We start from the raw sequence: 23,865 nt of genomic DNA, 5'->3' as shown, positions 1-23,865 counted from the left end.
ATTATTATCGTTGTTAAACGAACGACGAACGATCCTGCACGATATCTACGAACGATCGTATAGCACCGATCCTGCACATACAGATAACGACACGATCGTTCGTAGATATTGTACACACAATAGATACGATCGTTTGAGCGATACAGGGAGTGACGTGCACGACAGGAAGTGAACGAACGTTCGTTCGTCACGCATGCTCTGAACATGGACGATCAACGAACGATCGTACACACGAACGATGGTCAACGATCGTCGTCCAATCCGATCCGCCGGTCCGGTCGTTCGTTTCCAACGACTTTCCTCGTTCGTCGGCGTCGTTGGTTACTTTTTTTACAAACGATTTTTGCCCAATCGATCGTTCGTCGTTCGTTCGTCGTTCATTTTGAACGATAAAAATTGGAAGTGTGTACGCAGCTTAAGGATGGGTCTACATGAACGGTTTTAAAAACACATATAAACATTCCTACCACATTTATATGCGTTTTTATGCACTTTTACAAGCGTTTTAAAGCTTAACTTTAAAACGCTAAAAAACATTTATAAACGCCTATGACCCGTTTTACCGCGAATGGCCGCGATTTTACATAAGCGTTTAGAAAAGTTTTACTTTTAACCCTTACAGGGAATGAGTACAAGGGTACATAAAACCCCTTACTCGTTCCCTAAAAGGGTTAAAATATGTTTTAAAAAAATTGGACAAGACCCTGATTACTCCCGCAGCCTTAGAGGAGCTGTATTATGTGCTACAGATACAGAACACATGTCACAGCTCCTCTAGGGCACCTTCTCTAAGACTGCGGGAGTAATCAGGGTAGCGGAGCTGTCAGCAAAGTAGAGCTCCGCTGACTGCTCTGCTCCCTGATTGGCTGAGGAAAGGGAAATCCTGATGATGCTTGAGCTGTCATCAGGGTTTCCTATTTCTCAGCCAATCACAGAGCACTAGAGATGAATGGGCACAAGTCTTCCCATTCATGGCTGAATAACCCCTAGTGCCCTGCGATCCCTCACTGTCAGGAGGAGTCCGAGGGCTGTGCTCATGTCATGACTGCAACCCTGGAAATCCTCCTGTCATTGGGATAACCTGTAAAAAAAAGAAAAAAAGTTTAGTTACACAAACACACACATTTAATAAAATAATTTTACCATTAAAGCCTCGTCCTATTTCTTACATATATTTTAACCCTTTCAGGGAATGAGTAAGGTTTTTTATGTACCCCTGTACTCATTCTCCAGGGTGGGGTGGTGGAGATCTGAGAGTCTCCTTATTAAAGGGGGCTTCCAGATTTCAAAGTCCTGCTAAAAACGTTTATAAAAGCCCCCATTGTTTTCAAAGAAAGCTTTCATAAAAAGCTTAAAAACGCTTAAAAAAAAGCCTCCATTGAGTTCAATGGAAGTGTTTTCAAGTGTTTTCATGCGTTTTCCCGCGTTTATCCGGCGTTGCAAGCAACGTTTAAGATAACGCTCAAAAACGTGCCTGAAGGAAATGTCCTGGTGTAGATTAGCCTATGGAATGCATGGGGACTTCAAACATGGGCTTTAAAAGCCTCAGGTTAAAAGCTGGGGAAACAGTCCGTGTAGACTAAGCCTAAGAGATATATGCCGGCCGGGCATCTTTTCAATGATTGCAGCAGAGTCATTGAGCAATCATTGAGAAGAGTGTGCGATCCCCGGGGCACTACATGTTAATTAATCCCCAGGGTACTAGAGGTTAAATGGGGACAAGTTTCCCCATTCATCACATCTAGTGCCCTGTGTTCTTGGATAGAGAAACTATATCCAAGAACACATACAACTAGTAAAGGGCTGCAAGAGCAATCTGATTACTTTTGCAGCCCTTGATAGTCCCTAAAAATAACCCAAATTCTCCCACCATTGATTTCAATGGTGTTCGAATTTGGCATTCGATCACCCGAACATCATCTTACTAATCTATCAAATAGTTGTCGAATTGAATAGTGAGATATTCGAACAACAATAGTAGGTACCCCAGGAGGCTCTACACACCCATTCAGTCTCTATCGCCGCAGCAGTTAAAACAGAAAGGAAGGAGCCTCCACAAGTTACTTGGGAAAAAAGCAAACACATTTTTACTTTATACAAAAGGGTTATCTACCCCTTTATATCTACCCCTTTATATCTACCCCTTTATATAGCATAAATATTCTGGTTAAAGGTCCACTTTAAGAAATTAGCACAACACAGTTCACAAAATGTACATTCATCCAGCATTGGGCTTTTGGAATTCTTTTGCTTAACATCTTGAAGATGCAAAAGTGGTCAATCCCGGAGGGTGTTGGGGTTGACAATCTGAAAGGGGAGCAAACCAAAAAATCATAAAGCTGTCAGTGACTGCAGATTCCACTCTGAATGGGGGAATATCTTCATAAACCTATCAACTCGCCATATATTATTTGGACTGTCCCAAAGAGCAAATTGACCCCAGCCTAAACCTCCACTAGTTTTGGCTGGTGGACACTGAAGTCCCCTAAACACTGTGTACAATAACCAAATGTTCATTTATCCATAAAGATACCTATTGATTGTACTGTAAAGGATATTTTCCTTTATCTTTTCTTCCCATCTTAGCCTAATGAATGAAGAGAAGTTCTGCTGACTTCAAAAACGAATGATATTTTTTTGTTTTAGAATTTTTTGCACATGGTTTTTGTTTTTTTTTGCAAGCAAATACTCACTACAACACAAGATTTGTAAAATATCTATTGCAAGGGGGTAATTCTCTTTGCTAAGAGAACAGCTTATATTCCTTTAGTAAATCAACCCATTGACAATGTCCCAGATTTTAAAATAATAATAATAATAATAATAAAAAAGAAACGTTTTTCTCTTCAATACTTGTATTACCATTTTCATGAAGGTGAAAAGGGGGAACCATCAAGGTCAAATTTTAGCAGAATAAACTTCCTGTCTAACTGTTTTTTTTATTTGGTTTTTTTTTTTTTTTTTATATAAGTGCTGATTGAAGCTCACTTTCTCTCCTCACCACACTTGTTTTATCTTCCTATGCTTATATTTCTTAAAAACAGTAAGATAGTGATAAAAAAATGTGCAGCAACATTCTTGGAAGTGGAATGGTTTTGTGTTTAGAGCTGTTTACATTTTTATTGATGTAGATTTGATGATGAAAATAGATAAGTCATTTTTTATAAGCGTGTCAGTGTGCAGAACTTGTAAGTTAAAAGTAATGAGTGTCCTGATTAAAAATGATGGCAAATAAATATAATGATTTAATTATCCATTAATCATTGCTGGGCACACATGTAACACCGAATGATTTATATAATAACAAACAGCAGTGTTTAATTTTCAGACAGTATTCAGTATTTATTCAAAAAACATTTTACTTCCATTACTCAAATGTGTACGTGTAGTTATGGATTAAATGACATGCAAAAAAGTGTAGTGTAGAAACTGTAGATCCTTGTTTTTAGGGCATGGAGGGATAATGACAGCCATAACGGGGACATATTTTTCACCATATTGTCTATAAATTTTTCTTAACAAGAGTGATGTTTTTGTTTTTGTGTTTTTTGAAAAAAAAAAGCTTTTTGGAATCTTTTACCTCTGTTAGGCTATGTTCACACTGGCCATGAGGTTGCAGTGTGCACCACTTCCTCATGCCAGTGAACCGTTATTTTGATGGAGAATTGAAGCACCCTTGAATTCTCCCCATTGAATCCCCATAATGAGAATGAATGGGGGTGACAGTAAGCAGCACAGTAACACTTACTTCCACCTAATGTCAAATATGCAGACTTTAAGAACCAGCTATGCAATGCAAGAGACCATGTGGCTGTCAGGGTGCCTGCTATCGGGAGCTGTGTGGAGTTCCAAAGCAGACCTTATGGAACCTCACCAAATTTACAACAGTGTTTAAAGCACTGCATGGGTTCAATGCTCATTTGACAAGGGCAAAAGAATAAATACAAATAGTTATCTTTTTTCTCCCTCTGGCTATATTTGACCCCTGATCTGGATAAAACAGTCGTAGTTTAGTTGCATCTTCACATACAACGCAGGACCAGCAGTCCTGTAATTACAGATGCGAGAGTCCACCCACAAAATAGGGCATCTGATGAGGGTGCATGTATCAACACAATGTGTCCTTGAATGTGCTTTGGGGTGCCATGATAAAAAACTGGTGCAGCATCGCTTAACAAATGGTATGCATGTTACAATTGGCCTGGAAATGGGTGTGTTGTTGCATATATTCCTCTAGCACATATATGTGGGATCTTTAATGAAAAGTGCCCTCACAAATTAAAAAAATTGCAGACAAACGTACCAAGGCCCATTGTGTCTTCAACTAAATGGCACTACCTTTCTGGAATGAGCCATTGGGTTGACATACTTACCATGGCCTGTGTTCTCAGGATAAATGGCACTGCCTTATCTGCAATGAGCCATTTGGTAGACAAACTTATCATGGGCCACAGCATCCCCAGCTCTGGTACCCCTATATAAACAAATAAACCACACACAGCTATGTATGTGACAGGTCTTTTGGCTTCATCCACCTAACCCCACAACCAAGGCAGAATGTACTACTGACATTCTTTAAAAACTGTTTAAGGGGAAATGGATGTGTGCTTGAATTTACTATTGGCACCTGTGTGTCCTGATGCATTGGGCCTGATTTATTAAAGTTCTCCTTTAAAGAAATCCATTCCAGGTTTACTGGATCACCCAGCTTCACTGATGAAAGTGTCTCTTCCCCAGCCTTGGTGAGGTTTAATAAATCAGGTCCACTGTGTTAATGTTCAACTTATGGAAATGTTTTGTGTGTTGTGTTAGGGAAGCTCATTTAAATAAATAGACTGCCAATGTGCACAGAATGAATGGCACCGCAATGCCCAAACACAGCATATACATTGTGGTAATGTGTGTTATTGCAACACACAGGCATGATTAGGAATAATGAATAAGAACAAATACTTTTTTTCTTTGCTCCATAGGCAGTTGACATTCCCGTCTGATGTCTTGGGTTGTGGGTGGCCCTCCCTATCCTCCCGTACAGTGCAGCCTCCCGTATGTGACAGTCAACTGGGCCGGAGCAACTATTGCACAAAGAGAAATAATATATATATATATATATATATATATATATATATATATGATAGAAATAAGATAGATATATATTTCAATTCCTTATTCATTTTCCCTCCTAGCTAAGCACGCATTTATCCAAGGAGGACCCCATTGCATGGGTTCAAGCTTTAGGTAATGAAATCATGTTGAAGTTTTGTAAAACACTGTTAGGTTCCATAACAGAGCTGAACGTTTACTTCAAGAAAACATGAAAATAAAAGCCATTAAGATAAGTCATTTCTTGTTTATCTTTGAACGATTATCAGATCTCCCTGCCTGGCACAAGCAATCAAAGCAGAAGGCTACAGACTTGCAGTCATTGATAATGCGGGAGTAATAGCACCGAGCACACAGCCATAAAGTTGCAGCAGTTAAACATTACTCAGAGACACACCTGCTCCTTGCTGTGACACTACGTCATCCATATTGTCAGTAGGGACATCTCACCACTAATGTCTCCGTCTTTGTGACCGCATTCATGAACACATAGAATATTTTTATTTTATTTTATTTTTTTTCTGTTTTAGACAAATGATTAGAACTTTTTATTTATTTTACTCCTTGGGTATTTTTCATATTGTAAGATCGAGTCATGGAAATGGATTTCAGTGCAAAGATGGGACTTTGCTGCCATTGGATACTGTATGCGATTTCACAGAGCAGTGCGGAGATGGAAGTGATGAAAGTTCATGTGAGTAGAAAACAGAAAATTCTTGTGTTTTTGTTGTGCGTAGCCAGGAATAGACAGATCATTGAAAATAGTGCTGGCTAGGTACAACATGGTGAAACAGCCAATAGAAACTAAGTTGCTGTAAAAGTTTGTGGACTACAGATGCCCCTTTGTTGATCCTATACTCAAGTTAGGAACATTTTATTTATAGGGCATGTTTCAAATAATCCCACCAAAGTCCGTAAAACGTATGCAAATGCAACATTTTTATTTCTATTTTGAATAGTTTGCCATTGGTATCTCATTACTGAGTATTCCCATCTCTTCCAGTTCTTTAGACTCAACAGGAAGTGAAAGAATTTTTTTTCTCAACATTAAAAACATCCTCTTTTAGACAGCCATCACAATAAAAAATGACCCCTCCTAGTAGTCGACCCCTCCCAAGATTTCCATTCTATTTTAGTGTCAACTCCAAGTTTTGGATTTACAGTCACTTTTATTCCTGGTGACATTGGTGATCAAACAAATTAAAGGGTAAATCTCCCAAATGAGAATACAAACCACAAATAAAAACCCATCAGAAGTTCCAATCCCTCACAAAACTATATATTTTTTTTTAATTTCCTATAATTATTCTTTAGGTATTGAAGAGAAGACTTGGTTGCTTCTGGCCCCCAAATCATGATACCGGTAATTTTTGACAGGAGTGTCTTCAGAATGGGTAGCAAAAGAAAGCTTTCTATACATAGAAATAAATAAACAATAATATTAAATAATATTTATAGTTAGGAACATTTTATTCAAGGGGCATGTTCTAAATCAGGGATCGACTACTAGGTCATTTCAGAAGGTCAAGAAGGCCAAAATAAACAAGGTGTCCATCGTCAGTCCATTCGGGGTTGAAGACACGACTTTCAAGGTCCACCTTCAGGAGACTGGTTGATGCGCTCTGCTTCTGCTCATTAGGCATAGTAATTGGGGCTACTATGTAGGAACTTGATGATATTGCGGGAACTTGCGATAATGCGACAAATCAATTAGGCTGGATTTAACAATAAATAAATAGGGGGGCATTAGGCCGGACTGGCTTAAAGGCCAGAGATTGCCTACCTCTGTTCTAAAGGAACCCATTTGAGTCCCTAAAATGTATCCAAAGGCAAAACTTTTGGTTACAGTCTGTAAAACTTCTGGTTACAGTTTCCATACATTTCTCATTACAGTGAATTCCCTAATTCCCTTCACTTTTGGTTCTTTAGACTCAACATGAAGTGAAAAAACATAATTCTAATTTAAATTAAACCGCTGTCATAATAACAAATGGAAGATTGCCCTTCTATTTTGGTGGCAACTCCAAATTTTCGAATAACAGTCACTTTCATTCCCAGTGAAGGAACAAATCTCCAAATCGTGGACACTAACTGAACATAAAACCCAACTAAAGTTCTAATCCCTTACAAATCCATTTAATTAAAAATAAAAAAAACAGTTTCCTCTGGTTATTCTTCAGCCCACTTAAGGTACCAGAATCTTGATTTGGGTGGGTTTTGGCAGAGAATTAGGAGTTTTTAGGTTTTATTTTAATTTGTAGTACAAATACTTATTACAACATCGTCTCCAGATCAAACAACCCACACAATCCTGTAACACAAATGCCAGCTGGTTCTCTTACATGCCAGGTACTTCCTCAGCATCAACAAGTATGGGTCTATAGAGGGTAACAATGTACATTTTTGTATATTGCTGCACATGTCATTTATCTTTGAATTTGTCATTATCATTTTGTATTTTCACATTACTTTATTAGTATTAATTTGTTTTTAATAAGATAAACTCTTTAAAAGTTCATTATGGCACAATCATTCCTAAACTATGTAAAAATGTTAGAATAATGGAAATGAACTCTACTTTCACATAGAGGAACTGAGAAGATTATTTTTTTATAGCTAAATTTTTTAATGCCTTGGATGCTATTTTGGTTAGTTTTGATAGTTGCTTTTTCTTATGCTTTAAGGTTAGCATGTAAAAACATATTTTACAGTTTTGGATAATCATCTGTTGAGATTTTATTGCTGTTTGTGTCCCTGCCGGGGGGATTAACTCTTGCAATTGAATCTGGTGTCTCTAAAATAGAGGTTGGACAGGAGGTTTCAGATCAGTTTACTTGATATTGATGAGCTTTTTGGCTATTTGTAAGGGTGACATTCTTCCCAATGTCCAGTAATGTAAGTGGCATTCTTTCCACTGACCACCACACTAATATACTGTGAGCTGTGGATATAAGCATTATAGCAATATAACAAACACTGCTCTAAAGTGGCATAAACATTCAAACAACTACTAAATCAAACAATAAAAGGAATGGTTTCTAATCAAATTAAGGTTAGAATTTATAGAATTCATAGAGGTGTAAGAAACCTTGGAGAAACACCTAGGCCTCTGTTGCTAACCTCCTCCTAAAATTTGAAATTGTCTTGTTGTTTCTAGATAGAAATTTTTTTTACTCCTTCAAAAATGAATTCTTCTGATTGTAGGAACCCAAAATATTTGTATAATATAAGTTTTTTATACATATAGACATTTTTCAGCACTCTCTACCATTTCACATATATTTGTTATTATTTTTATTTTAATGCACTTTTACACTATGCCCCTGATTCATCAAGCAGAATCGGATTACCGCTCGCGCATTCGTATTAGCGATCCGGAATCGTACGCGGTCGCGCTATTCAGCAACGGAAAAAGCTCGCGCACGGAGCGAGCAGGTGCGCGCTAATTAATTGCTATGATCTCACCATTGAGCTTTAGAGATCCTCCTTAATCGCGCAGCTGAAATCTAATCGCCTTAATTGTCAGATTCGCGCTCCCTATTGTGAAGGCTGGAATCCGGCTGGTAGTGAGGCGAGTGTACGCGCATACTCGAGTCCGGACCTCGGTAATCCGCGATCGATGGCCGCGCGTACGTTCGCGCTTCCAGCGAGCGCGGATTTCATTGATGAATCAGGGGCTATGAATCTTCCAGTCACACCTGCTGAGATTGAGAGGGAAGATGATACAAAGGGGCAGCCAGAGAGAAGATCTGTTGCTGCTGTCTTCCTGGGAATAACTATTAGTTTTGGCCTTTCTACACTTTCGTGTTTAAAGATGCACATGCTAAAACATCTCAAACATCCTCAAAGAACGTCATTTTTATTTAACATATCTATAAATAAAGATATGATACTTGTAACTTACATTTATGGTAAAATGTAAAGCCAATTTTTGGGCAATTTGTGTGGTTTTGTGCATTTTCCTACTCTCTTTTGTTATTTCCTGGCATGTGACTTGAATAAATCAGTAATTAAAGTGCATTCATTTTTAATTTGTCTTCAGTGCATTATGCACGCATTTCCATTATTGTTACACTTTTTGTTTTTGTACCAAAATGAACAAAGATGCAGCAAGTGGGACATTTCTAAAACTCAGCAAAGAGCCCTATAATGAAACTTACTGTGTAGAGTTTCATAGTTTGTAATGGCAATCAATTTTTAGCTTGCTGTAATCATGATTTGTAGCTCACTTAAAGCGTAAAGTTGTGAAAACGTTTTTAATTATCAAATCACATAATTGGAACCTGATTCTGGTAGTTGCCAATCAGCATGTTGGGTTTTCCATTGGCACTGTGCTTCCCAAACCATCTTCAGAGTGCAGAACTGAATGGAAATAAAAAGAGATGAACACCCCCTTGCCATGGAGATCTGCCTGGGATGGTGTTTATGTATAGTAGGGTTTTTGCTAATTGGTAAGGCACTGACCAGAAATGAAAAGGGAAGTCTGGCCAAACAAAAACATATTGTTACAATGGGTCCGAGCTCTTCAAGACTGGAGAAGATGAACTCTCATTGAGGAACCTGGGTGATCCAGGAAACCTAGCATGGATCCAGTGCAGGTCTGAAAATATTTCCAACTTATAGCAAATGATTTTTGAGATATCCATTCCAGGTTTGCTGGATCTTCCATGATAGTTTATAATTTCCAGTCTTGGAGAGCTTTATTTAATCAGACCCAATGCCATCTGCAAAATGTTTACACATGTACATAGGAGCCATTGTTAAGTCTTTGTTCAGTCTGGTGGTGAGGTTGCAGTGCAATTACCTCTTCCTCATGCCAGTGAACTGTGGCCTTGGGGCAAGGTGCTACAAAAAGTTTCTACCTGCAGCAGCTCAATAGAGAATTAATGGGGATGGCAAGGAACTGTATAGTACCGCTCACTGGTGCTCATTGTCAAATCTGCAGATGCTGGTTCCCTAAGAACCACCACTGATGTGGGAGTGACTGAGAGAGAGAGCCTGGTGAGGTGCAAGCTGCCAGGAGCCACATGGGATCGCTTGATCTGGAGGCAAGGCTAAACCTATCCTAAAATTACTGATACAAAGATCAGGACCATGCACATGTCCTACTGACCCACCTAAGCAATGTTGGTGACAATCTTAGGTTCTGAGTTTTGCAAATAACATATTTGGGACATATTCCTATAGGCCCCCTAACTCAAAAAAGACCTACCCTCAACCCCCTGAGCAATTTAAGTGATAACACCATGTTCAGGGGCTTTGCATTTTTAAAATCAATAGACAACATTTTCACAAATGGTACACAAATGCTGTTTTTCTTTTTTTGGTAAAAAAATAGAAGAACAAATTTGGTAAAATATTTTGGTCATCCATGGTAATAAGCCCTGGCTGCCATTGTATAATGAGAGTGAGCTAGTGCCCAATAGGTGTATCAGGCACATATTGTGGTAAATAGTGGTACTAGCAGGCAATTTTTGAAGTTTTCCCTTGGGCAGGACTTTTGCTTTTAAAGTTGGAATCGCCTGATTGATTTTCTGTAATAAATGTACACTTTTCTGCATGACTGAGTAAGAAAGTTTCTAACGCTTCAAGATTAAATATACTAGTAAATGATTTTTCATAGCAGAATTTTTTTATAACGCCAAACCATAACGACTTGATTTAAATAATATAGCAATGAATAATGAAAACATAAAAAGTTACAAAAAGTTTGGCAAAGTCATATTTAAATAGGTCATGTAGAAAATAAGTTTGCATTAATATTTCGCTCGATTAGAGTACAAATGAATTGTTTCCCAGTAATGACTTAGGCCTGGATGAAAAATAGACCTCATTGTGATACATTGCCCTTCAGAAAGTCAACGATTTTGGACGATGGGTTCTTTTTCTTGCCTAGTATCTGTTTTCATGAAGAGAAATTATGGAACAGGTATCACAGTTCAAGCTGTGCTTCTAAAGAACCTCATTATGATAAAGACACCTTAATACACTTAATATGTGACATGTGAGGAGGACTTATGGTTCCCAATGTGATCTGTTAGCCTTGGGATGCCGAATTTATTAGGTCAATTTCCCGTAAAATAATACCAGGGATGCTGTTCAAAAACTCTCCTTAAATTCTGTTGATGGAGAAATTGAACTTTGATGTACTGGAGATGGATTAGCCAATTCTCTAAATAACTTATTTCAATGAAAGAACAATGAGCTGTTCGGAGGTTATGTTTCAGACACTGGTGCCCCGATTGGCATTAATAAAAAGAACACTTAAAGTGTAATTGCCATTAAAAAAAATGGCACCTACATTTACAGGTGGAAAGCCGTTAATCCATTGATGATCCTAGTCCAGTTGGTCCTGTGCCGTTCTGACCTCTTTTTTGCGACGTAGGCTGGACATTAGGCACTGGCATCTTCTTCCTTTTCTTCTGGGTTCTTCTTCATCTCCAGGCGATCAGTTCACCAGATGAGTTACCCAAGGGGAAACAAAAAGCAGAGTCAGGGGTCACAGGCAAAGGTCAGTCAGGAACAGGCAAGGTCAGCATCAGTAAATCAAACAAAAAATACACCAGTAGCACTGCTAACTGAGAGCAGAGAGGCCACAAGGACCCAGCAGTCAATGGCAGTTTGGGATTGAGATTAGGAAATACTTTCCTCATCAGCTGCAGCACAGATCTAAATCCCCTTCAGCTGCACCCTCTCAGCGCAGGGGATGTGGAAAGATGAAATTTATCTAAAATAGAAACAAAAATTAAAGTTTTACATTTGTCGAACTGAACTCGGAATGAACTCACCTATAGCATTGTAAAACTCTCCATAGTGTACCGTTACTTACTTTATTGCAAAGAATAATATCCAGGCCATTTTTATTATGTATGGGAAGTAATGCCTCTCTGTAGCAACCTTCCACCCATTCTCTTTCCTCACCCTTACTAATTATGCCCATGAGCAAGTATTGTTCTGACTTCAGCCACTGTGATTTGCCTCCTTATGTTCCTGTGTAGACAGGTCTCATGAAAATACACCTACACATCATCAGTTAGCATGGCACAGGGCAGGTGCATGGGTAATTGCTAGGCTTCCAAGAGACTTTTGATCACAAATAGAAGGGAGGGCAGATGATCCAGGCTGACTCCATCTCTCCATCCCTCAAGATTATGATGCATCAGAAAATTCACACGCATTGCAGCAGCACAGTACACAGAGGGATCCAAAAATAATTGTAAAAGCAGGGAAATTGTTATACTTTATACTTTCTTCATGACATGTATTGCTGAGCCTGGTACAAGAAAAATGAGCACAGTTTATGGCACAGTGTTCAGACTGAGTTCACCAAATCGGGTCAGCTTCCTTTGAACTACCAAAAAGTTATTTTCCCACAGAACTGAAAAATTACTTTTGCTTTTTACACCATTCTCTTAAAATTCCTAAAACTTTAAATCCCAGGCAGCTTCTAAAATACTACATCAGCCCTATCTGGTAACAACAATTATTTCACATTAGAACCATTTAGATTATATATCATCCCTATTCCAACATTTTGTAAACAACAACTAAACCTTTTGACCATGTTTGCATGCTTGACGTATGCAATGGCAGCCATGGGATTTAGCTTTTTGCATAAAGCATAAATATCCTATTTTAAACCCATGTATCCATATAATTTAAATTACAAATTAAAACCTGAAAATGCCTCCTATAACAATCCAAGCTCTTTACTACTTCAGCTTCCAAGTTTTTTGTTTTTTTTTTACTTTCTCTAAAAAGACATGCTAGGAAAGTGGCTATACAATAGACTTAAATTTTCCTGATTGTTGGACCTTGCTCCCTCTGGCTTTAGCTTTTACATAAGTAGTGTGCACATCAATCATTTGGAAAGCTTCATGCTTCAACATTTACACACCAACAAAAAATAGGTGATGTGCAAAGACAGTCTTTGTAAATCACCAATGGGCCTGATTTATTAAAGCTCTCAAAGGCTGGGGAGAATACAGTTTCATCAGTGAAGTTGGGTGACCTGGCAAACCTGGAATAGATCCAGTCCAGGATTGAAAACATTTAATAACAAATAGCTAATGATATTTAGATAATCCATTCCAGGGTTGCTAGAATACCCAGCTTCAATGATGAAAGTGTATTCTCTCCAGCCTTGGAGAGCTTTTTATAAATCAGGGCCAAAGTCTCTGCTGGCCACTGAATAGAGAATATAAATGGCCTAAAGGTGGGGAAAGAGGTGCAGAAGCTACAGGTTGGTGTGCAAGGCTTCCAGAAAGTTTCAGAGGGGATGAGAAGTGTCAGTTGTGTTTATAGTACATGCATAGAGTTGCACCAGATCCCCTTTAAACTGAACCTAAACCTGTCAACTATTGCAACGCCGTACCCTTATCAGAACCTCTATATTCCACTGACAAAACACAGCATGGCAACCAATGGGTCACCATTTTTTTCATGTTTCTTGCACATTTTGCTTTGTTATTTGTTATTGCTTTGTTATTGCATTTGCTTTTGACTGTTCTTTTGTATAGCACTTTCTTGACATTGTATGCTTCCATAGGCTCTGGCTATGAACGGTGTGACTTTGAGACCGATTTCTGTGGCATGCCAAATGAAGGGTGGATTAGGATCAGTGGACTAACAAACACAACAGACTTGTCTTCCCACAAAAACAGGAGTACAGGTGAGGTGTTTTACTGCTCTTTTAAGCAGAATTCATGAATTTATTATTGATCATTTATCAAAATACTTTTCAGAAGGTTGCTATATGGTTGACATCTTTTCCACTGACAACTCAGGATTTATAAATAGCTCTCAGAGTGATTCTGGATGATAACACCCAGTGTAATTGCTAATGATATTGGCTTTATACAGTCATTTAATAAAACAAATGATTATGACTACCCCTAGGTGCCTGGCGCTGCAATCACATCAATGCAACTTTCCTTAGTTTTGCCCACTGCAACTTCAAATCGACAAAATATAAAACAGGAGGGATTCATATGTGATGAAAACACCGGGAGGCTTTTATTCAGGCTTACAAAGTGTCAAATGCCCAGATGCATTTGGCTCCACAGTGCCTAATCGCAGGGCTCCCTTGTGATAACGCACCCCGGTGAGAAGCACGCCTAGGCATTTGACACTGCATAAGCCTTTGAAGTCGGAATAAAAGCCTCCCAGTGTTTTCATCACATATTCAATCTCCTGATTTGTTTCTTAAACATTATATAGTCATGCTTAAATATTATGGGTTCTCTAGCCCAAGTGGCAGCTAAAAGGACATCGGTCATGCGACTTCTACAGGGGCAACCTTTACTGACCTCCTTGTGAAAATGAAAGCTGTATTTATGATCTTTTGACTGAAATACTTAAAGCAGACCTATCACCACAATTGTAACTTGTAAATGGGTTGGTAACTCTTTTATATAAAGCAAAAATTGTGTTTCCTAATTTTTTTCCTAAATACTTTTTTTAAGGAAGGGGAGGCCCTTCCACTTCTGTGTTTACTGCCGCAGCGGTAAAGAATGAATGAAAGCGCAGAGCTTCCTGTGATAACTACCTCACATATCCCAGCAGCATTTGGGCTGTCCCTTCTGCGGAGATCTGATTTCAGACATGGGCAGAAGGGGCTTTTCCTGCAATGAAAAAGTAGTGTTGATCTCATGCATGCCCAGTGGGATCAACACTTTTTTTTAACTGTAACAGGAGGAAACATCACTTGCACTTTGCAGTGCAAGATCAGATGGCGCAGGCAGAAGCCAGAAGACAAAGGAAGAAGATGGCAGCACCCGATGGTTCTTCCAGAATTCAGGGTAAGTAAAGGTAAATGTCATTTTTTTATTTTTTTTATTTTAATGAAAGTTTCACTTTAAGTGGTTCACCTGGGACAGGTATGCAGATAAACAGGGGCAGAACACCTAAGCTGTGTTCAAATAAAGGAAATCTTCTATAGATAGTTGTCACCAGAACAAGTGTCCCCACTGGGAGATTATTTCTCTATTCTTTTAGAGAGAACAGTTTGGATATTCCCTTACTTTTTGGGCACATAACTATTAATAAAAGAGCAAACAAAAGCATAAAATAGTATATAAAATATATAGAGATATTACATATTAAACGTATAGAACACCATACTGCACAATAGGATCAGTGGTATTTGTTTAAAACATTTTGCTCACCACTTTTCAAAGCTAGAGATGGCAGCTACAATATAATTCTATGGCCGCTGGTTGCCACTTTCATAAATGATGATCACAGCTAAAAAAAGTAGAGATCCGTTACTTCATTCCAGTAATTTACATTCATTATGGTGCACCGATCAATGGCTGAATGACTCCATAAAAAACGAATCACATTTCTTTATAAATAGAATAAAAAAAGAGGGTGAATATGCCCATCCCAGACACATACAGCAATGAAAACCTAATATAGATTCTGACCCTACTTAATAAAAAATGAATAAAAAGTATAATTTTGTCAGACATACTTTTAAACAACAAATGTGCATTAATGGCACCATCATGGAACACTGAAAAATTCATCTGACATTTTCGCTCGTTATTACCAATGATGTGAAACTGAAAGGCCAATAATACTATATTATATAAATGTAAAAGTATGTGTGCGCTGGCTATTTATTGTCATTGTATCACTTATCGCAATCTTGATTTTTTCTGTTCACTAAATTTCAACATCAGTACAAAGTCCTAAAACGGCAATCCATTGCAGGAAATATCTACTGAATCATTAACTTCTTCTGATAATCAGCAAATAATTTACTTTATAGATAAATGGAATTGTGTGAAATATTTGTCATTAGTCTTTCTTGCCTACAATTCTAATAAATGTATAACATTAAATCTAGATTTTGGCTATTCAATTAAAGCTTGAATCACACTTCTCAGTGGTAACATCCATAATACATTGCTGAAATATGTATAGTCATTGGTAAAAGATGCTATGTCTGTACTCAAGCACTGCAATTGATGCCTAGTAAGTAAGACGGGTTTCTCTTTGGTGATTTGTATTGGGAGAATCAATTGTAGGGGTTCTTAAGATGAAGTACCAGGCAGTAAAACAGTAAAAAAGCTTTTTCAAGAGGAAGATACCCATGGGAAAATCCAATATTAACACAGGGGCCCATGAGTGCTATGGAATTTGTGACTATCACAGCATGGGTCACCCACCCACTGGGAAGACCATTTTGTTCACCTATAGGTGTGGCAGATTAGCGTCAGGACCATGTCTGTTTCTAAACCTGGAGTAGAGGGAGAAAGGATTCCTCAGTGTGTGGTACCATTGCCATTTGAGCTGGACATTGGTCCAGGCTCACAGTATTGTTCAAAGTTAAGGCTAGTTACACACGTGCTATTGTTCTCATCCGATAATCGGCTAATGGCTGATATCAGACGAGAATCTGTGTGTACAGGGCTCATCGTCCATTGTCCGAACGACCATCCAGCGGATCCATGAACGATGGACGACGAACGATCATAATTGAAGTGAAGGGAGAAAGAGCACAGCGGGGTGCCGCTTCGTTGATCTCCCCCTCCCCTCCCATAGAGCAGAATAGCGGTGTATGTACATCACTCGTTCATGCATCGTGTAGTTGTTAGTCGTTGGAAAGGATCGTGAAAGATTCTTTCCAATGATATATATTGCACGTGTGTATGCAGCCTTGTCTCCACATGCTATGAGCCACAAATTTAATCTGAGTCTTAACACCTTGAGGAACACTAAAAATAAGTTACTGCCATGCATGCAATGTATTCTCAATGAACACACTGGGTTGCTTCCATTGCTTTGCATCAATGCTATGCTGGTTTTGTAGCAAAGCAATATGGCAGCATTCATGTCAAAATGCTTTAATCGATAGCTTCTAGATTGCATTTGCTGCACTCCTGAAACAGTGAATGACTTAAATCCTGGAGCAGATCCATTCCAGGTTTGTTGGATCATGGAGTTTCACTGATGAAAAGTATCCTCTCCAGCCTTGGAGTGCATTAATAAATTAGGCCCAATGTCTGAAAGAGGTCAAGAGTTGACTATTTTCAATTCATAAAAGTGAATATTTACTCAACTTAGCTAATACGATAAGGCTGTGTTCACTTTGAATACAAATGATGTGAAAGAAATAAACAGAATTCTTGCTCATACATGATTGAAAGAAGTTAAGAAATATGTCTTCTTCATTCAACAGCTCACATCTTGGTGCTCCCCTCGGAGAATCCACCTGGCACCCCGGCAGTTTTAAGAAGCGTGACCTTTTTCCCAGTTGATCCAGGTGCAATTTGTCTGGTAAGAATTTACTTAAAGGGGTTTTGTTTATTGTGAACAAACACCATAGTGTTTATTATACATTTTTTAATCATGTTGTGATTGCCAAATTATCTGCAGTATCTACAGTAAGTCAACAGTTTTCCTGCTTGCTCTATGTCAACATAAGAATGGGTATGTATGCTGCCAGAAAAGGATAGGAAAATTGTGAAAATAAATATTTCTATATAAAAATTCAGCAGGAAGTTGGCAGAACCTATCCATAAAGTGTGAAAGAAATCCTAACCAAGTGTGAACGGCAGTAATACATGCATTTGTGCTGTATTTTTGTATTTAAAGTGCAATGTGTTGGGCAACCTATTGATTTTGAATAGCCATCACATTGTAATGGTCATTTAAAAGGATGTGCACCATTTTTTAAATTGAATGCACTTCTGGTTCACATCTGTGCTGTGTGCTGCCAAGGTGTGTTGGGGCGTTCTTTAACCTTCCTGGCGGTATTACCGAGTGTGGCTCGGGGTGAATTTTCAGTGCCAAAAGCGGTAACCCTGAGCCTACACTCAGGGTGGAATTGCCAGGGAGTTTCAAAGTCCTACCTAGTTCCTACATTCCAGTGATGTCCTCCAGTGATGCCCGGCTTCTGCTTCCCCTGGCAATGCCGGCCCGGCCAAGCTACACAGATGCCCAACTGGGTGGGACTGTGGGACTGTGGGACCTAAAACACCAAACGTGGGAAATTTAAAATAATGAGTATTTTTAATGTACCGCTTTTACATTTAAAAATACTCCTTATTCATACCGCCAGGGAGGTTAAAGCAGTGGTCCCCAACCTTTTGGACATTACTGATCACTAAATTCAAGGACTCTAGACTGCACATGCAAGAGTAGCTGTGTGTCACTGAAAGGGAGAGAAACTTCCCCCAGAGTGACATCATGATGCCAGAACCCGCCAACTCAGACCTGCGATGGGAGAGTGGATGGGTTGTGTCCAGAGACACAACCTGCTCACCGCCATGAGCCTGCGATGCATACGGGAGACATAGTCCGCAGCTCTGGCTGGTGCACTCCGCAAGTGGGGTCCTTTTCCTGACCCCGCTGGGGGGTGCACTGTCCAGAGCCACAGGGAGCGCTGCTTTAAAGTGGAAGGCACTGTTAAAAGCAAAAATCTGATTTGCTTTTTAGAAGTATATGCCATGCTTTCTGTATAAAACTGTCACAGCATTATTTGAAGATCTGATGCTTCTGTTTGACCTCTTCTGCATGCAGGGCCATGGCCAACTGGCAGCTCTATCAAACAAAAAAATACGAAATCCTGCACCCATTGCCAATTTTGCAGTATGAATAGGCATATACTTCCTGTAAGCCATTAGATACTAAATAGCAATTACTTGTGTTTTTGATGCAGCCTAAACTACCTTTTTGTCTCTCTTGGGGATTGTAGTGAGTCCTATACTAAAAACCAATTTCGGTTTTGCCATATAAGTGAACAGCCTAAATTCATTAAATTAAACTTGTTATACATTGTCTTAAAGAAGAACTCCAGCTAAGTATACCAATATAAAACTGAATAAGTCATATTTACTTTCCATCCAAAAATATCCATTGCAATACTTTTTTCTGCAAATTGCCGTCCCTAGTGAGCTAGCCAGCATCACTCAACCCTCTAAGCCCCCTTCTGTGACATTGCAAAGGAAGCATAAGAAATAAAAAAAAAAATAGCCTTGGAATGAAACTCGCCCTTCTGCAAGTATTAAGGTGTTAATGTAGTCCCCAACAATGCAGGTTCAGTAGTCCTACATTGTGAAAAAGGACTCAGAGTAATGAAGGGGGGGGGGCTGGGTTAAAAGCTAAATAAAGGTAAGTAAGAATACTATGTACTGTCCTTAGACAAAAACAAGTATTTAACCTTTGCAGTGCAGGGGTAGTTCCTCCGAATGGGTACCCTTTTTGTTATTCCTGGAAATCAGCATGGAACTGCTGAGGGATTGTTCATTAATTTTTCACAGCCTGAATAGCACACAAAAATCCCCAACGCACTCAGACTTTATTAGCTGACCCTTTTTATTTGATATCAGTTTGAATGTCTTTCAGAACCTTAAAAACATATTTTTATCTTTTTCTCTTAGCTAAGATTTTATTACTATTTTCCTGAAATAAATGCAAGGCTCACAGTGGGACTAGAAAAGCAGACTGGAGATAATGACATATGGATAAAAGAATCAGGCTATAAAAATGAGTGGAAGAGACTTTTTATGCCAATCTTCAGCTCGGAGCCATTTAAGGTGAGTTTTTTGTGATTTCATATTTCTCTGTATTGGCTGTCAAATATCAGTTTGTGTTTATGCCAAAGTTTTATACAAAATATTTGTCTGATTTTGTGACTTTTTGTTTTACTCATTCCTCAATCATGTTTACTTCGTATTTAAAGTGGAACAATCATGTAAAAAAAAACAAAAAACAACATTTACCTTTACAGGTGGAAAGCCACCGATCCCTTCACAATCCTAGTTGAGTCAGTCCCATCCTGCATAGTCCCGCGCCGTCCCATCTTCCTTCTTCGTCCCGGTACAGTTTGGACACCCGGTGCTGCTATCTTCTTCCACGTTCTTCTTCCTACATCACCCTATCTTGCACTGTGCAGGCACAATATGGAGTTACCAACCTACCAGTTACCTACTATATATATGACATATTTTTGGGTGTAGATATCCTTTAACAATCCTCGATACACCAAAAAATCTGCTTATGCTTTTTTATGGCAGTAAAGCAAATTGCAATCAAAGCTGCGTGTTGTGTTATACTAAAAGCCAGTTTCTTTGGTTTGCCCTGTATACGAGCATTGGGGTTCCCGTTGTTGTTTTTAGGTTGACTGGTTATGAGAGGTGTAGATCCCTTCCTAGATTCCCTATATAGAGCAGCAGTATAGGAAAGAAATGCCAAGCAGTGAGGCATTTTCTTCTAAAGCCCGCAGGTGAAGTCTTAGACTCCTTTTGGTTGTAAAAAGCCTGTGAGTTCAATAGTTTAGGCTGAACAAAACAAAAAGACCAGTCATGGTGACCACCCAGTTAGAGAGCTCAATCCAAATTCTCATTAGGGCAAACATAGCTATCAGAGGCGTTATTTCTGCTCTGCTTTTTATCTACCCCATAGTGCTCTGGGAATCCTTTATAATGTATCTATTGTACTGTTTGTACACTAATAAATACTGTATTCATAATGTATGTATAATAAAATAATGTATGTATAATAAAATAATATGTGGTTTCAGAAGTTAGATTGTAACTTTAAAGCTGAACCGGCATATATATATATATATATATATATAACATTGATATGCAGATCTGAATTTATTAATACATTATTCAATATAATTTCTAAATTTTAGTGTAAATACATTTTTTGTACTTGCTATTAGTATTGTAATCCCCGTACAGGAAAGCTCAGACTGAAGGGAAGGTGAAGAATTGCAAGAAACCAATCAATTTAGCTGCAATGCTTATGTGTTATTAAGCAAAATGCTGATAGAATTAGAGATCAGTTATGTGTTGTGCTTTTTTACAGTCCAGTCACAATACCTTAAGTGCTACTTAGAATATAATTAGGTTTAGAAATTTAAAAACAATTAGAGCAGGCAGGCTCTTTTTTTGCAAAAGTTTAATAAAAACAAAAACCTGTCCTGATTTGCAATCCCCTGTAGACTGCATGCAGGTCAGGGTACAGTCTTGTGCTTGAATGAATGCTACTGCTGCGTTTTGGGAAATTCCATTATTCTGGTCTGGCCAATCAAGGTATAAAATTATTCTGGAAAAGCACTGGGTGAAGATGTCAACGCCCCCGAGGGAGCAGAGTCAGCTGAGTTTACTTCTGCTTTCACTTCCTGGGCGGTTCCCCCGAGCCTAGTTCAGGATAAAAAAAAACTTGCTGAAAGCATTTACCCTGAAAGAGGCTCGGGGTAGCTAAAAAAAGAATAAAGCGTTGCTTACCTGGTGCCGCTGGCATCCTCCAGTGTGCTGTCATTGGATCCCGTTCTCTGGCAGAGTTCTCCAGCATCGATGCCCATCTCCAGGGTCGGATGCCCATCTTCTTAGTTGGGTCCCCATATTCTCCGTCGTCGGTGCATGTGCCTGTCGACCTGGCGGGAAATTCAAAATTTTAATTTTTGTATTGGATTCAATCCAATACAAAAAAATTTAAAATAAACACAAAGTAAATACTTTGTACTGGATTTAATACAAACTCTTGTATCCAATCCAATACAAAATAAACACATAAAGTAAATACACAATCAATTTAGGCTGATTTTTGTGTTTTTAATTTAATTTTAATATTAAATGACATTTTTTTTTACATGATTGTGTGTTTCAAACTTTATTATATTCAGGATATCTACTTGACCCTTTTTCGGACATATTTCAGTAAGTTACAGGTCTACAATATAAAAAAACAAAACAGTGTACTACTTTTGGTACAAAAATCTGGACATCAGTGAAACGCCCAGGAGGTTAATTGTAGCAGACAAAAAAGGATCTCCTGCTTTGCCAGACATAGCTGTGACATGTAACCAAATTGTAAATCTTACGATTGCACAAACAAAAATACAAATCCTTGCATAGCTAAAACGGCACCAATAAACTTTTATTTTATGTGCTTTTAGCTGTTTGCCTGCAGTTTGCCTTTAAAATACAAAATGATTAGGAAACCCTTAAAATCTCCGTAATTTCTGTTTAGAAGATGGTTTGTGTTTTTCTTTTTGCATATATTACACAAAGATGGCAGATCTCCTCTGAATATTATATTGGTATTCCATAGCCAGTCTAAGCTAAATTATTCCTTTTTGGCCAGTAAGGGGATTTCCATAAAAAATTGCCAAGCAGTTGAGGATTTTATCTCCCAGTACAAAATTACTTACCAATAAATTTCTTGACAAGGGTTACAGTCCACAATTACTAAAAGATTCCTATCGCATGGCATAGCTTTGAGATTGAAATGACTTGCTGCAGTTTGTCGGAATGCCAGTGACATGAGGTCTATTAGAAAATATCAAGCTTCATTTGCCACTGCTTAGAATGTGAGCGAGATATTCCTTTCATGAGCTGACATATATTAACTTGTGACCCAGTTGTTAAATAAGTTTAAACTCCTGTACCGCAGGTTGTTTTTCAGCAAAGATGAAACAAGAAAGCTTTTGCTGTCAGGAGGTTAATAAAAATCTTCTCAGATATTCAGCTATTACTGCTTGGAATTAAGAGGGATTGACCCAGTAAAAACATTTGAAGAGTTTTATTTTGAAAAGCCCCGTGGGATTAAAGGGGAACGCGAATGTAAAACAATATCATTGTTTAAATAATGCGTGTGTGTAAATATTTTGTGGCTGTGGATTTAAAGCTATGTGAAATGAGCGATCAGCAATAACCAAACATTCTGTATGAAAGACTGAATAGCTCACGATTGCATGCATGCAGTAATGATACGATTGTTTGCAAACCATGCCAGGCGTCTGTGCAGATGGCACATGTGATTGGTAAGAGATTAGGTTATGATGTATGTATCAATATATAAATGGGTGGCAAGCAGTGGATGCCAGGGAGGAGCAATAATGCCTCTGATATTCTCGCGAAAACTTCCTCGAACTTCCAATGGGTCCGTGAAATTGAAAGAATTTGAAAGAAATTTGAAAGAATCACTATCCAAGAACACATACTAAAGGGCTGTCAGCTCGGCTCCCCTGATTGCTCTTGCAGGTCCCAAAAAATCTTGATCTCGACGGCAGAATTTCCACAGGCCATTCTCGCTTAAATGTTTGGTAAGCAAGAACGGCCCCATTCCCCGCAAGATCGAATTTCAAAATTTTGCTCACTCATCCCTACTGGATGCTATGGTGAGTTTCGGAAAGGAGAGCAAAGCCGAGCCAGGCTTTTTTTTTCATTGAAGGTCCTCTTTAAATATCCGATCATTCAATAACTGTACACTTGATAGATAACAACTGATTGTTGGGTGAATTTATTCACCATAATGGTTTTTCTTTTTAAGCAAGAATCCTTGTTCGCTATTATCCTTGGACACAAGTTTAAAGAATGTTTGTTTATAGAAGGACAAGCTGGGCATTTTTTGGGTGATCTTTAGTTGGCAACATACCCAGCACATAATGACTTTCCTTGTTGTTGCTTGAACTATATGAGTTACGCCACTAAAAAATAGCACACTCCCTGCATGGCTCATATCTTATCTCATCAGTAAAGTCCAGATGCTTGTTATAAAATCATGGATTATCTATGCAGCTGTATTGGCTAATCTACATTTTTCTGAGTTGAATACAATACCAAAAATACAGAAAAGAAAAAATTGTAAAAATTTAAATATTACACCATGTATAAATTTAGGATAAACACTTAAGGGTCTATTTATAAGTTTATTCACCCAGCAAGGATTCACCCAACTATTACCCAGGATTTACACATTTCTTGCATGGAATATTACACATAGACAGGAAGCAGTTTT

At 38.4% G+C, this 23,865-nt stretch overlaps 1 protein-coding gene across 1 annotated transcript in view; it reads left to right on the top strand.

Annotated features, from left to right (window-relative positions):
- The first annotated feature begins 5,543 nt into the window (after positions 1-5,543).
- The window catches only part of MALRD1 (MAM and LDL receptor class A domain containing 1), a 225,882-nt gene continuing 207,560 nt past the window's right edge, over positions 5,544-23,865 (top strand). The window contains exons 1-4 of the mRNA XM_072413411.1: positions 5,544-5,797; positions 13,652-13,774; positions 17,291-17,388; positions 19,494-19,649. Coding sequence (XP_072269512.1) covers positions 5,638-5,797; positions 13,652-13,774; positions 17,291-17,388; positions 19,494-19,649 — 537 coding nt within the window. The 5' untranslated portion in view covers positions 5,544-5,637. The remainder of the gene's footprint in view (positions 5,798-13,651; positions 13,775-17,290; positions 17,389-19,493; positions 19,650-23,865) is intronic.

The sequence above is a fragment of the Pyxicephalus adspersus genome, chromosome 5 (assembly GCF_032062135.1).
Source record: "Pyxicephalus adspersus chromosome 5, UCB_Pads_2.0, whole genome shotgun sequence".
Taxonomy (NCBI): Eukaryota; Metazoa; Chordata; class Amphibia; order Anura; family Pyxicephalidae; genus Pyxicephalus; species Pyxicephalus adspersus.
Note: the sequence above shows the minus strand (reverse complement) of the source record. Positions and strands in the feature narration are given on the sequence as shown.